The sequence below is a fragment of the Falco naumanni genome, chromosome 2 (genome assembly GCF_017639655.2).
Source record: "Falco naumanni isolate bFalNau1 chromosome 2, bFalNau1.pat, whole genome shotgun sequence".
Taxonomy (NCBI): Eukaryota; Metazoa; Chordata; class Aves; order Falconiformes; family Falconidae; genus Falco; species Falco naumanni.
The window spans coordinates 71,253,992-71,270,112 of record NC_054055.1 but is presented as its reverse complement, the minus strand read 5'-3'; the positions used below and the strand labels follow the sequence as shown (position 1 = coordinate 71,270,112).

The 16,121-nt window shown below is 37.9% G+C and overlaps 1 protein-coding gene across 1 annotated transcript in view; it reads right to left on the bottom strand.

The window, feature by feature from the left end:
* TSGA10 (testis specific 10) overlaps positions 1–15,127 on the bottom strand; it is a 28,230-nt gene extending 13,103 nt beyond the window's left edge. The window contains exons 1-9 of the mRNA XM_040584170.1: positions 15,071–15,127; positions 12,856–13,065; positions 12,074–12,139; positions 10,551–10,751; positions 9,915–10,070; positions 9,401–9,574; positions 9,170–9,247; positions 6,257–6,408; positions 4,715–4,830 (exon numbers count right to left, since the gene is read on the bottom strand). Of these exons, the coding sequence (XP_040440104.1) occupies positions 4,715–4,830; positions 6,257–6,408; positions 9,170–9,247; positions 9,401–9,574; positions 9,915–10,070; positions 10,551–10,751; positions 12,074–12,139; positions 12,856–13,065; positions 15,071–15,127 (1,210 nt within the window). The remainder of the gene's footprint in view (positions 1–4,714; positions 4,831–6,256; positions 6,409–9,169; positions 9,248–9,400; positions 9,575–9,914; positions 10,071–10,550; positions 10,752–12,073; positions 12,140–12,855; positions 13,066–15,070) is intronic.
* Between the last annotated feature and the right edge of the window lie 994 nt (positions 15,128–16,121).

Sequence of the window (16,121 nt, the reverse complement as noted above, 5' to 3'; positions counted from 1 at the left end):
AAAGAAGCAGTATGTAGACCACAGCATATAATGACTGATAAAGTAAAAGTGATAGATACAATGATGTTAGCCATTTTTTCTGATTTTTTTTTATTTAAATAAACTTTTTATGTAAGAGTAATGCAATTATAAAATTCAACCCCAATTAAAAATTGCAAAGATAATAATGAAAAAAGCAATCTACTCATTACAAAATTGAATACTAAAAGATGTCTCTCCCTATCTTCATAAAGCTAATAAGGTGTTGCACACTACATTTACCAATCCTTATATAATCTACATGCATAGCATTCACAGAGCAGAACCACAGGAACTCTTCTTACAGTGAACCTTACATCTCATAAAAAATGTGCAGGCTGTAAATTAATCTTTAAAAATCATTGTAATTAGACTTATTGAATGATATTTATTAACCACTTCCAGGAGGTAAAACATGCAAAGTAAAATGATCTGTAGCTCAGTCTTTCAGGGGCATCATAGTATAAATTCACATTGTATTTTTTCCACAGAATCGTTCCCTATTTCAAAATACAAGATGAAAGGCACACTCAAATTTCCACGTATTTTTGGATGCATGGCTCTGGAATCTGCTAAGACAGTGATCAAACCTGGCTCTAAAGAAAATTCTGATAGGGCAGCTAACCCTGGAAACCATTTCCAAGCACATTAAGGACAAGAAAATTATCAGGATTAAGTCAGCATGGCTTCACCCAAGGAAAGTCATGACTGACCAACTTCTGTGATAAATTGAATGGCCTGGTAGATGAATGGAGAGCAGCAGATGTTGTTTAGCTTGAGTTCAATAAGGCCTTTAACACTCCCATAAGATACACAGATGAGCTGTTGACATATATGGGCTGGATGAGCGGACAGTGAGGTGGATTGAAAATTGTCTGAATGGCCGGGCCCAGAGGGTGGTGATCAGTGGCACAGAGTCTAGTTGGAGGCCAGTAACTAGTAGTGTGCCCCAGGGGTTAATACTGGGTCTAGTTTTACATCTTCATTGATAATCTGGATGATGGGGCAGACTGTACTGTCAGGATTTTGCTGATTACACAAAACTGGGAGGAGTGGCTGATACACCAGAGGGTCATGCTGCCTTCCAGAGGGTCCTTGACAGGCTGGAGAAACAGGCTGACGGGAACCTCATGAAATCCAACAAAGGGAAGTGCAAAGTCCTACACCTGGGGACAAACAACCCCAGGCAGCAGTACACACTGGGGGCCACTCAGCTGGAAAGCTACTTGGCAGTAAAGCTGGGGGTCCTGGTGGACACCACATTGAACATGAGCCACCAGTGTGCCCTTGCTATAAAGAAGGTGAATGGTACCTGGGCTGCATTAGGTAACATATGGTTCCCTGCTCAAGGGAGGTGATCCTTCCCATCTACTCAGCTCTGAAGTGACCCATCTGGAATGCTGGGTCCAGTTCTGGTCTCCTCAGTGCAAGAGAGACATGGACATACTGGAAAGAGTCCAGCAAAGGGCCATGAAGATGATTGAGGGATGGGAGCATCTCTCCTATGAGGAAAAGCCGAGAGAGCCGGGACTGTTTAGCCTGGAGAAGAGAAGGCTCAGGTGGGAATCTTATAAATATATATAAATACCTGAAGGGAGAGCATAAAGAGGACAGAGCCAGGCTCTTTTCAGTGGTGCCCAGTAACAGTATAAGAGGTAACAGGCACAAACTGAAACATAGGAGGTTCCGTCCCAACATCAGGAAACATTTTTTTACTGTGTGGGTGACCAAGCACTGGAACAGGTTGCCCAGGAAAGTTACAGAGTCACCTTCCTTGGAGATACTCAAAATCCATCTGGACACAGTCCTGGGCAACTGGCTTTAGATGGCCCTGCTTGACAAGAGAGGCTGGACAAGCTAACCTTCAGAAGTGCCTTCCAACCTCAACCATTCTGTGATTCTAAGCAAGGGTGTGTTTCACCATTTTACAGAGAAGGAATGGAGGCACAAAGATCAATTAAAAATGTTATCTGATTATTTTGGGTGCCCAAACTGTGACCTAAATTTTCAGGGTAGAATGTATTGCATATTCAAAAAAAAACCAAACACTGATTGCTGCCTCAGCTGTGAGTGCTCAACATTTCTGAAAATTAATAACCAAAGTCTCAAAATCAGGCACTGTGAAAAGAGGTCAGATGTATAGTTAGTGAGCAATTCTGAAAAGCTCCCCAAAATTCTAACATACAGACAGCAATAGTATAAAATATTGTATAACAATATTTAACAGTTTAAATAGTGTGTGTTTTCTTTCTGCAATTACCTGCTTTATTCACTGTATTTTCGGCTAAGAAGGTCTGACAGACCAGCTTGCTTCACTAGACAACATTGATTTACTCCCTACAAAACTCTGCAAAAGTTGGCGCAAAGGCTTCCATAGAAAAACACCACATGATAGTGTAATTAAAAACAATGGCATAAGTTTTAAAAACCCCACAACCTGGGGTTTATTTATTAAGTAGTACAGACAACCTTAAAACTGGCATTCCCAACTTCTTAAGTGTTTGTCTCAGAAATAAGCTGCTTGAGTGAAAAACAAAAAGCACAATTTGGATTCCCATTGTGTGTCACATGACACATAAGACAAACCATTGGGGATTATACTGCTGTTCTCTCTGCAGACAAGCACTGGAAAGAGACACTTTGCCAAATGTACCTTCTCTTGTCAGCAAAATAATGTAACACAAGTCTTGGAAATCCCTAGCTCCATTCCAGACTCCTAAAAGGGAAAACATTCTCTAGCGGGCACACACACTTTCTTTCCATCTTCTTCAATTCTACCTCTCCAAGAAGATAACATTAGCTGCTAATCCTTTCTCTTCACTTTGGTCAGCCCCAAGTCTTAAGGCTTCTCATCCTAGACTCCTTCCCTATTAATACGAAACTCCTAAACCCACATTTTCCATCTCAATCTCCTTTTAATTCCAATCTTTCTCCTGCTTTCAGCATTATTGTCAAAGTCCTAAATATTCTCTGTGTGTAGCTGTGCACAGGTTCTAGTCGCAGTGCATGTCCAATAGCTCCAAGTCCTATCTGCAATCTCTGAACTAGTTATCCAATTTTGAGGATCTTTCCAGTCTCTTTAACCACTTCGTACTAGCTCTCCTCACTGGATGTCTCCTCACTGATCCTTCTTCGCTCCCTCCCTTCACTATTAATTTTCAATCTCTGATTTCTTGCATTGCCCCAGCTTTCCCTGGTGCCACATCCACACTTCTGTTTCTCCGTTCACTGACTTCCAGTCTCGCTGTTTCATACTTATAGTCTCCTTTGACAACCAATCCTTGTTGCAAATTCTTGTCCGGCCAATATCCCTATTCTCTACTTGTCTCCTAACTCTTTATTAACTTTACTTCTCCTACCTATTTCTCTAGGATTGGGCTGCCTTATCAAACTGTAATTGAAGTATCCTCTCCTTATTGATCTGGCAGTTAAAACCTCTCAACTTTCTTCTCTCAGTACATTTCTCCCCACACCTACACTGTAGTTCCTCTCCTTCAGCATCGCCCACTGTTATCCCTGTGGTCACAGGATAGTAACAGAATACAGACAGTCTCCGTTAATTTCAAGATTCTTTGCCTGGACTTGCCTCACAGCACTGAAAAATGCTAATGAATCTAGATTGGAACATGCTTCAGTCAGATTATATAGGAACTCAGATGCCAAATTCTGAAACGTTTCTATTCAGCTTTAATGAACTGATTTTTCTGGTTTGTTTTTTTTTCTTAAAATACATTTAATTCAGATATATATCCTGGGAATGATCAAAAGCATGCAACAACACATAGATTGACATGCCTATCAAACATGAAGTCCCTACTTTTTTACTCTGCTACACTCCCTACCGTACCGGAAGTATACAACTTTTAAAACAAAGTATGTGGATTTCAGTGTGGACAAAGCATATTTTTCTGTAGCCTTCTCAGGAGTGGCTTAAACATCTTAGCCAAAACATTAAAAAAACCTTAAGTTCACTTGAATGAAATGCTTATTTATATGAATGAAATGTTTATCTCAAGTGAAATATTTAAAACCAAATTACCAGAGTCTGAAATTTGTAAATAACCAGATATTTTAATAGCAATAGTCAGCTCTAACATTAGGTGAAATTAGCTATAATTAACTTTATTTTCCCTTCACAAATTCAGCACTGCGTTTGTGATTATGTCAACTGCATCTATAGAACACAGTAAAATACTGCTAACACAATGCAGTTGCAATTTTGGAAGCAAGAGCGTATTCCTTGGCACTACAGAATAATTCCTGTATCTACCTCTTTTAGTTTCACAATACAAAAAAGGTGCAACAAACAATGTAGGATACATACTATAAAGGATGGATGTTTTCCTGATTCCATCATCATCATCATCTTATGGTGCTGAGAGGTGCAAACACCACCTTGATGGATCACAAACACAACTGATATGCTCAGACACTGCACATTGGTACCAACACACATTGTTTGGCTGACAGTCTGTATTATCACTGAAACTTACTTGCAAGAGCTTTATTACATAATTTTAAAATGCAAAAACCTTCCAATAATGAAAGAAAACAATTGTTTTGCACTTGAAATGTTAAAACTGTCAAAACTATTTATTTGCGTTCAACACTTTCTTTCAACCCATAAGAAAAAAAGCAGTAATAGAATAATTCAATAAAATTGAATTCTATTACAAAATTTGTATCTGTCACTCACCAATTTTTTCATTCAAAAGCATAATTTTCTCTTGGGTAAGTTGCATTTCATATTTTTTCTTAATAAGGTTTTGCTGAGCCTCTGAAAGACTCTGTTCTGTCTTTTCATTCAATAATCTGGAAAAGCAGAAGCATTAAACACGACAATTTGGATGTTTATATGTTAATTCTTTTCCTTTTTGAAATGTCAATAAAATTGCAAAAGTTAGGAAAAAGTAAGATTCTCCTGCATATTTTAGACAATTGGGGATATTTTATTAATGTTAACCTTAATCCATGGATATTAAAGTCTGAATAATACTCCTGTATAAAATCACAGAACAGTAAGAAGAATTATTTACAACAGGTGGACGTAAAAATGTCTCAAAAATTATTAAAATAAAAATCATCACTTGGGACATAGATTGGAATGCCTGGCCTATTTCAAGTTAGACCCAAGTCATAAGTTCGAATTGTGTAGTAATATTAATGATTCTCAAACTGTTGAAGAAACTGAAGAGAGCTATCAGCCTGGTTTGGGGGAGAAAAGCAAAAGGTATTTTAGCAGCAGTAACTAATCCTCAGCAACTAAATTTTTACAGTATTCCTAAATCTGACAACTTATTATAAAGCAGCAATAACTCAGGACTGGATTTGAAAGGGAGTTCATGTTATTTTAGAAATCACAGTACCCATAGAAAGGTATTGTGGGCCAGCACAATATTGCATGCTACCACCCAGCATTCCCACTGATCAAAATCCAACAAAAAAACTACAACACCCATGCGTCAACTACAATGGTGACTTGTAAGGACACACAGGTTTAGGAGAGTGTCTGCCTAACTGAATTATATTTAAGAAAACACAAAAGGAAAAAGTCACAGTATCTTCTCTTGCAGTCTGTTCACTCTGTAGCCTAGTTCAGTCTGTGATCTAGTCCTTCGTATCTCTCCACAAACACTTCATGTGATTGATCTTCCCTTCCAGTCAGTAAATTACCTTTTCTATCTTGCACTCACTAACCTATGCTTTATTACCTAAAGGCTTTGATTGAGTTTAGTCCCACTACATGCTTCTGAACATGCTCAGGAACTCCAGTTGAGCAGCAGCCCATAAACCCTACACAAGGCTTCAGTTTTATTTCCCCTCATGAAAAAGCTCCAAGACTAAGAAAAGGATGCTTGAAAGTAACTACATGTGGCACTCATGTGTTTGCTTGCCTCTGTAAAAACAATGAAAAATTAAAAAAAAAAATATTTTCAATTCATATGCAATTTACCAAAATACATCAGTCCCTACAGTTTCTAATAGAAAGCTCCTAAATCTCTCAGAGTAAATTTTACTTTTTCACTGAAGATGATTTTCAGCATACATAATATCAACAAGCCAAGAACATTTACATACAGATAAGCAACGAGGAAAACAATTTAATTCCAAAAAGGATAGTTCATAAGAACAACTATCACAAATTCCTTTCCCTTTGAGCTATATAACAGTTATGAAAACCAATGAATATAGGCTAACATTGCTTGCCAAACTAATGCAATTATATGCTTTTACTTACCTCAGTGAAACATATTCAGCTTTCTGTCGGCTCAGCTCAGTTTCAGAGTCCCGTGCTGCTCTTGCCAATCTTTTCATCTCAGTTTCCAGAGAATCAATCGTGTCTTTCATCAGCACCACTCTGGACATCTGTTCTAACCGTTCACTATCTAACTATAAATATAATGAAATATTAAAAGCTCCCCAAAAAGCTGATTTATACATAGAATTTCTTCAATTAATTAAAATACTGCTCTGTTTTTAGCACAAAACTTTTACTGAAGAAGAAATATGCAAGTATCTCATTTACTCAGGGCCTGATTCCAGGTCTACTGAAGGTAGTTGGCAAAGACCTGCAACGTGATTTTCACGTCCTCTGAAGGACAATTTCCTATCTTTCAGATCTCTGGGAATATTTGAATTCATTAGTGCAAATTTTAGGTTGGTAATTATGCCCAAGGGCAAAAATGTTTGATATTGATCAACATTAAAAGTTTGCAGTGCAAAATTATATAATAGAAAACATTAATATGAGTGTATGAAGGGACAAATCCCAGTTTGGGATACAACACTACCCATGATGGCTTTAGGGCTCTACTATGTTGTATAGCTATGCTGACAACCGGATAGAGAAATCACCATAGAACACTTGCATAAAGCTCTATATGACCAAGTTACCACCATGAGGCCTTTAGATCTGTACCTAGACAAAGAACAGCTCCAAAACCTCTTGCACAGACTCCAGCAAAGCTAGTTTGAAATCTCCAGTTTAAAGGAAGATGTGTTTCTTTATTACAGGGGTCCTCAAACTACGGCCCACAGCCAGACACCCCCCCCCCAGGGTCCTCAATCCAGCCCCCGGTATTTACAGAACCCCTCCACCACCACCCCCCGCCAGGGGTTGGGGGGGGAAACCAAGCAGCCACAGATGACTGCCTGCCGCTTCATCCATGCACCGGCCCCCTGTATACAAAGTTTGAGGACCCCTGCTTTATTAAATGCTTAAACTTAACATTCAAAGAACTGTCCTTTCGAAATTACTTGAAATGGCTCTCAAGGTAAAAAAAATCTCCACCTCACCCCTCTTCTCATTTACTGATTCTTTCGGTACTAATTTTTGTGTTACTATAATCAAAAGTCATACCTCTAAAGAGCAAGTCAGTAAGGCTCTGGTACATAGTAACTTTTTCCATATTAATGCCATAAATTTCATATTGATGTACTGCCCTCAAAGGGTACCAAATGAACTCAAGAAATAAGATGATGTACCTAAAACAAGCCTATTCCCAATATTCACTGCACATCATATGTCAAGCGTGTGATTAAAGCTAATTTACTACTCAGAGTACTCAGAGCTATTGAAGCCTACAGTGTATTCTTCATTACAGATGCACTCAGTGTACTATTATAGACCTTGGCACTACACTTACAAGCTTGGTAGGATTTAAAAGGCTGAAGGGGAAAAAGAAAATTAAATAGAATTTATAGTCACAAGATCTAGAAGAAAGATACACTCCAGAAATCAATGTTAATCTATTTAAAACTCAAGTTCTACCAAGACTGTAAATATATTGAAGATTTATATTGATTTTATTAATGTTTTCATTTTCTGTTTTAGCACCATATATTAGCAGACAATTGCACACACAAGTAACTTAAAACAGAACCATACAATTACATCTGTTTTTGGAGCATCAGGTCTTAATAATATACAATCATAAGATAATTCACACTGGAATGGACTCTGGGAGGTCTCTAATCTAAACTCCTGCTCAAAGCAGGGCCAGCTCTGAGGTCAGGTTGCCTGGGACTTCGTCCAGTCCAGTCTTGAAAGTCTCCAACAATGCTGGGGACTGCTTGACTGTCCTTACGAGAAAGTATTTCCTTGTGTGTTCAGCCTGAAACCTCCTCCTTTCAACTGATGCCCATTGTTTCTCATCCTTCCACCATGCACTGCTGTGAAAAGCCTGTTTCTGACTTCTTGATGAGCACCGGCAGGTAGGACTTGGGTCCTCCCTAAGCCACCTCTACCTCAGGTGGAACAAGCCCAGTTCTACTAGTCTCCTCTCATAGGGAAAGTGTTCCAGCCCTAAATATTGTGGGAGCTCTACATTAAACTCACTCCAGTTTGGTAATGTGTTTCTTGTACCATGGTGGCAAAACTGGATGCCGCGTATTCCAGGTGTGGTCTAATGAGTGCTAAGTAAAGGGGGGCAATCACCTCCCTTGAGCTACAGGCTGTGTCCTGTTTATACAGCCTACAACACTCTTGCCCGCCTTTGCCACTATGGCACACTGCTGGGTCACGTACAGCTTGCTGTATACCAGGGCCTCCAGGGCCTGAATTTTCAGCAGAGCTGCTCCCAGACCCATTGGCTCCAACCTGTACTGGTGACAATGGCTCTTCTTCCCAAATTCAGAACTTGGCATTCATCCTTGTTGGACGTCATAAGGTTCCCGTTGTCCATTCTTCCTGCCTGTCTCGGTTGCTGGGGACGACAGCCCTGCTCTTGAGCGTATCAACAGTTTTCCCTAATTTGGTGTCATCTGCAAGCTTTCTTTATGAGCCTGCAATTTTGTTGCCTCCTTCAGGTCACTGATAAAAATGTTAAACAGGACAGGCCTCAGAACAAACCCCCATGGTGCTCAATGTTAACAGTCTCCAAGCCAAATGAAATGCTACCTGGTAAGACTGACCATCCTATCAATTTTTTCCCCATCTAGCTGCCCACCCATCCAGACCATAACACCCTAACCTGGATACAAGAACACTGTGGGTAACTCTCAAAAGCCTTGTTACAGTCTTGGTAAGTAACATCCACTGCCCTTAGCCCATTGTTTCCTGACAGAAAGTCAGGTTGGTCCTGCAGGATTAACCATGAACACTACCTGTATTACCACATTTACAATTCCAAAAATAATTATTTTCCCTTACATTTTGAATAGTAGTTTCTAGCTCTTCAATTCTCTGTTCCAAATGAGCCTTTTCTTTAAACACAATCTCTTGGGAAATCTGTATCAAACAACAAAATCACATAAAAACAAGTCTGAACTCAACACAGACATGTAATGCCATTAACTCTCTGGATTAGAATGGAAATCTTTAGTCACCAATTACAGCACTAACTTTTCATGGTAAAATAACCTGGAGGGGGTGGAATCAAACCTTTAACTGCTCCCTGAGGCTGTCACGTTCTGTAGTCATCCTTCGGAAATCTGACAGTGCTGTATCCCTTTCTATCTCCACATGTCTTAACATAGCTTGAGCTGCCACAGCACATTTAGGAGTCCTAGAGCATTTGATAAATTCCGGACAAAGTTGGGAAATCTCTTCCTGTGCCTGTTTTTAAAAACAGCAGCATAACAGAAATGTGGAATAAAAAATGTAAAATATTACTGTGACAAATGGCTGGTAATGCAGAACATCCCAGAAACTGTGTAGTATCAAAGATGAAGTAGTAATTTGCGCATATATTCTTTGATTCAGGGAAACACTCTTAACTCAGGACAGCACTCACAAACTTGTATTTAACTCTCAGAACCAAATTACAGAATTTCCATAACTTTTTTTTTTAAACAAATGCTTTGCACTTTTTCTTTTTCACACAAAAACAAAAGTAGGATTTTTATCTTGTACATCATCTTATTTTAATTAACCATACAAATATAAACAAAATTACCTGTCCATAAAGACTGACAATGTTGTCTCTCTCAGCTGTTAAAACTTTGAAGTTACCATGAATTTCTGCCACATGGCGCTCATATTTTTTCAGCATTGACTTAAGTTCTTCACGTTCTCTCCATATTTTCAAAACTTCTGGATCAGAACTCACTCCCTTTAAAGAATAAGGTGATATAAGTTTAAAGCAGAGAAAAAAACCTTGATATGTTTTCTTCTTATATCTGATTTGGAAATTTCTATGAAAGATTTAATAAACCTTCAACCTAGTAACCTCCAGATAGTCAAGACCATACATACATATTATTTAGTACTAAAGTAGAGATATACATAACATTTGTAAAATACACTTTTATTTTGAGCAGCAAATGTCTACCACAAACGGTACTAACAATCATGTTAATAATTACTTAAAATTTAAGTAGTTGCCAGTAACCATTTCAAGTGATATACATGCATGCAATGTAAAGCAGCAGTTAAGTTCACATTATTGACCCGTTCCCATCTTATGCATCCTTCTATTTATAATCAATTAGTTTTTCTTCCTGGTACTTATGGCTTTGGTAGTTTAGCATAAGATAAACCAACATTCTAAAAAATGCATTCCTCCTCTTTCAAAGTGTTTTCCCAAGCTTACCTGGATAGGTGATTTTTTTGTTGACATGCTGCCACAAGTAGAAGTTTGCATAGGACTTGAAAATGCGTTTTTAAATACCTTCAGCAAATTCTCAGTCTGACATTTATAGTAGTCTCTGTCCTCTTCCAATGTCTTAATAAAGGCATCAAGCCTTGAAGGTGACCTCCCTTGCTTTACTTCAGCTTCTGTTTGTAGAATAACCTGCATGTGCAGAAATGAGAGAATTAATTCACCAAAATAGAATTTTTGCAACATTCTTTAACTTTTAACTTCTCAATGTCTGTATTTTCTCTTTTTTGTTATGTTGCAGGATATGTCTGAATGTCTTAAAATGGATCTAACAGGACAGAGAAGGACATAAAAGCTAAATGTTAATTAACCAGGAATATATCTGTTCAAAACTAAGGAGGACAACTAAGTAGATTTGTATTGGAGTATTTAATGCATTTTTAAATATGAAAGAAATTAGGTCACTATGTTTGCTTGAGATCCATGAAAGGTCTATTTTTGAAATGAAAATAAAGTAATGTGCAAATAAGTATACAGATGAAATCCTAAAGTCATGTGTGAGCCTAAAACAGATTTTGGAGATTAACTGCAATGCCAAAGTTCAAAAGTGCACACCAAATCCCTCTCCGTTACAATCTATCTGTTGGTAGATGGACTCTTGAAAGTTTAAGCACCTAGGGAATACTAAATTCTGCAAATTTAGTATTATTTTTGTTAAAACACATGCAGAAGTAGGTGTTTAAAACCCTGAAAACTTATAATTAAGTAAATCTAGCTCTCAAATCTCAAACTTTGTGGCTGAAGGATCAAAATCTGTCCAAGAAAATTGAGCAGCAAACTCTACATGGTCAGAGTGGTTTTCTTCCCAGAGCTGGGTTCTTTGCAGGATTGTGGCATAAGCTCAAATATCATATACAGGAAAGAAAAAAAAAAAAAACCAACCAAACTACAACCATCCCACTCCTCTGAAATTTGAGACAAATATTTAAATTACAGTACAAAATTATTGTCTTGAACACATTAAATATTCCCTATAAATTTATAGTGGAAGCAAGTGAATGAGTCCACTTAATAAATTCAAATGTTAATTTAAGTTAGATTTACCACTGGCAAATATTTCTACAATTACAACATTGTGTAAATTTCAAAATATTCCAATAGTATCATAACACATTAAGGAAGACAGAATACCAAGAGACAATTGTTAAAGAAAAAAAATGTTACTTCTGTTTTGCAAGGTATTCAGAACAGTCATATGCAATTTTGTAAAAAAAAAAATATTAAGATTGTCAAAAGCAAAATCATTACAGGCTAGCTGCAAAATATAAACGGATACCCATCCATCTAGAGACAGAAAACTACAAATGAAAACAGACATGTTTATCCATTCCAGAACTTGTCTGTTATCAGTGAAAACAAAGCAAGCGAAATCCACTTATACAAGTACTTAATTTCATGTGGAAATGACCCGATTTCGTAGCTACATATATACTAAGGATACATGTTTAACTCACAGATTTCAGTGTTTTCACCGTGTGTTCCAGCTTCCTTATCTTGTTCTGCTGCTGTTGAACTTGAATCTACCATAAAAAATGAGAGCAAGAGATGCATTAGTTTTGCATAATCATTAGTGCAAATCCAGCATTTTAACTCAACTATTCTAGTCCAATTTTGTGTATGTTTTCTAGTTTGATTAGGCTGAAAACATACTATTTAGTAACAATAAACTTAATCTAGAAGGGAATCCGTTAGAAGTTTTATCTTCAGATGCAGTACAGGATTAGGAAAAACTGTAACAGTTGAGTTACTGTCAGGTGAATGAATGAAAAAGGAAGCATGGAACACTTTTCCCAGAACTGTCTTACTGAGAAACTTTGGAAAACAGGGACAGCTTGACTATACCTATGGGCTAAAGAAATATGTATGTAGCTACACTAATGGCAAACAAAGAATATGCTTTCTCCCATCTCACCACTACTACTAAATCACATAATTGCATGTGCATAGAACGCAATTTTCCATTATCCTGGAAAATCAAAACCAGTTTTCACTGAAACCACATTCTTTCCAACTGCAAGCATGATTTTAATCCTTGCATCATTCTACACCTGAAAAATAACATACTGCCAGCACCTACTGCTCCTCCATCCCTGCAAATATACTTCAAAGCAGAGATGAAAGCTAGAAATTCAGACCAAAAGGCAAAAAAAGAAAACCAACCCCAAAACAGTTGCCAGAATATTAGCAAACAACATTAAAATATCACTGCACAATATTCATTCTAATAAGAAGATACCTTTGCTTCCTCAAGCTCCTTATCAGCAGTATTCAATAGCAATTCTTTTTCCAGCTGCTCAGATAGTTTGCCAATTACAGCCAGTTCTTTATACAGACGATCACTTTTACAAGTGAACCTATCCACTTGATTTTCCACCACTTGCTTGTTATCAAGAAGTTGTATGACATGCTTCCTTAGCTCGTGGTTTATCTTCTTCAGATCTTCAGTCTGTGAGGATAAGAAGGAAATGTTTTACTTAATCTTCAAGGATTTGCAGAGAGTATTTCATAATAAGAAGCGATTTATGCTTAAAAAACCCACTAGTATACATTATTCACAAATTAAGAATAGGCACACTACTAGCACCATTTTGAACAGAAATTTTTAAGGTTCTGGACAATGGAGAATCTGATCCTTAACCTTTAAGTCAAAAACTTTCTCAAACTGTCAAACTACAGTTATTCTCCCATACTACTGTAAGCGGAAATACCTCTCTTGGCCTAGCCTCAAGCTACCAACAGTTACTATGGTTCTGTTAGATTTTAGGAATGCCTTCAATCACCCTCTCTGACTTGGGCTCGTATCCCTTACACATACTTCATAAAGGCCAGCAGAAATGTAGCAAATGAATTATTAAATTGAATTCATCAATAAAATATAAAATAATAAATAAAAATATATAATATAAATCTATATCATAATATAAAATAACATCAAAATGTTAACAATTTCCCTGAAATAATGTCTTTTTAGAAAAATACTATATGGCCTTTTTGTAAGAATCCAGAAGTTGCTAACTATTTTGGCACTAGCAACTTATTGTAACATCTCAGTCTGTAGGACCATTACTGCCTCACACAGCTTTCCAATTTTCTGAGTTCTCAAATTTCCAAAATCCCAGCCCAATCAAGATATGGATACAGTGTGATGCAGAAACTCCACTGCTTGCACACACCAATTCCGTAATGCATGAGAAATCAGTATCACTGAATACTGAATTCTGTGATGTTCACTTGATTCTAACAGTCAGAGAATTTTCTCCAGCCACTACTAGCGGTGCACAAAAATACATTTTGAATTATTTAGGAAGACCTGAAAGATGCTTTGTGGCAAAAAGCATTCTGGGTGGGCTCCGTCCTGTGACATTCTGTAGTAGTTAATTTTGCCACTTCTTCTGTTCTACAGGTATATAAATATATCAGGAGAGTCAGTGAAAAAATTGTGACTTTATTTTCATTGTCATTTTATTTTTATGTTTTCATCAAGCCTGAGCGAGCAAATGCTACTGAATTAATAACAATTAATAACAAATACTCATCGCCATAAAAAAAATCATAAAGCACAAACAACCATCGCTCATCACGGCTTGTTGCAGCAACATAAACGAGGGAGGAGAAAGCTACCATTTAATTTGCTAGGCACAGAAGGATGCAGAAACACATCTTTTTGTATTTCAGCTACATCAAAATAGAGGAAATACACGATGCTAAGAAACACGGGCATAACTTAGGAATTACCTCTATTCATCAGCATCCTCTCAAATATATAGCACAGCCAGAAACATTTGTAAGTGTTCAAATTTTGTTCAGTTCAGCTGAATGTAGGGATATTAAGGTAGTTATCATCAACGCACACTACTGTCATGTTTTCTTACAAAACCTCAAACACTTTGAAATACAAGAAGGAAGAGAAAGACAGAGTGCTCTTCTGGCAGCTTTCTCAAAATAACTATGATAGAGTTGCTGGAATGAGTCCCTCAGTGAAAGATGAATGAGCTGCAGCGAGAGAGGGTGGGTGGATGGCAGGCACACCAGTGCCTCACAGCACTGTTCAGTGCCCGACAGTCTGCTCTTGTTACAACACAGGATATAGCCCACGGGTCTAACAGCAGAATATGAACATCAATTACCCGCCAGCAGGAAGTTATCACCACCAGCACAACCACAACAGTTTCTCTCCATGCCCAGATTCAAGAATTTCAAGGAAACTTAGGGCAGCTGGTTTGATGAGCAATTTCCCTACCACATTCAGCCTCATCTGAATCAAATCTCTGCCACTGATCATCAGTCTGACCATCAGCCTCAAGGTGTTTTTAAGCACCAGTGTAAGTGATAATTTTGTTCAGGAGTAAGCTGACTTAATTTTGGGTACCTACAAAGAGGCATTGCTAGAAAGTGATTCCTGTGATCAAATTTAGGCACGCATCTTGAAATTAAACATGCCCTAGGAGTACCTCTGACAATAAAGACAGCCTAGATACCTCTATTACAGCCATCATCACCACTGACATGCCAATTAGATGAGGTGAATGCCATCCTAGCATTCTGTTCTCTTTGGAAGAAGCACTCACAACTTTCTCCATATAATATGCATTGCCCTAGTCTTTCCAGAAAGGGAAGAGAACAGATCAGAGTAACCTTCAAGGTACCTTCAGCAGCTGGCTGAGCATTGTAGTAATTGCTAGGCCCTTGGATTTTTGTTATCTCTAAGAAAATATATGGTTTTAAGTATCTGTCGTTTCTGCAACATGGCAAAGCAAGAACTTTAAATCATGGTTAATAGTTTAGTGAGGAATGGAGTCTGCGCAGAGACAAGAGGTAAAAAGTTCACTGGAGGAAGACTCACGATCTTCATCCTGAAGACCCCCAGATGACCACTCCTCAAGGATATTGTGCAGGCGCGAGATATGTAAATGAGTCCCCAGAAGTGTAATGAATATGTAAATGATTTCCCAGAAAATTAATGAATAGGTATGAGTAGCCTGTATAAAGAAGGGACTGAAAAGTCCCCTAGGTGCGCATGATTTTGGTGGAGCAATCCCCCATGCACCCAGCGCTGCCAAATAAAGATATCCTCAGCTCACAAATTGGTAATTGATTCTTTAAATCAGCATCAAGGACTCAAATTTACAGATAGAGTACATAGTATTTGCTCACTCACAATACCACTTCTTCCTCAACTCGTGAAAGAGCACTTTTTGAAAAACATAGTAACAGTTATATATCCTAACATAACTATTATTTATGCTTGCTGTAAAGTGTTAGGACTGAACTACTTCTTTGGACACATTTTACCACCGTCCTCTGAACCGTGATAAATGCAACACTGGCCTTGCCAGCGGGATGGCACCTCACACGAGGCTGCTCTGAACGTCACGCAGCCCCACGGACACCTGCAGCACGCCTTGTAGCGTGACCAAAAGAATTCAGACTTAGTAAATTTTTTGGACTGATGAAGTCCCCAGAACTGTTTCAAGATCCATGTATGTCGGAGATGAACCATTT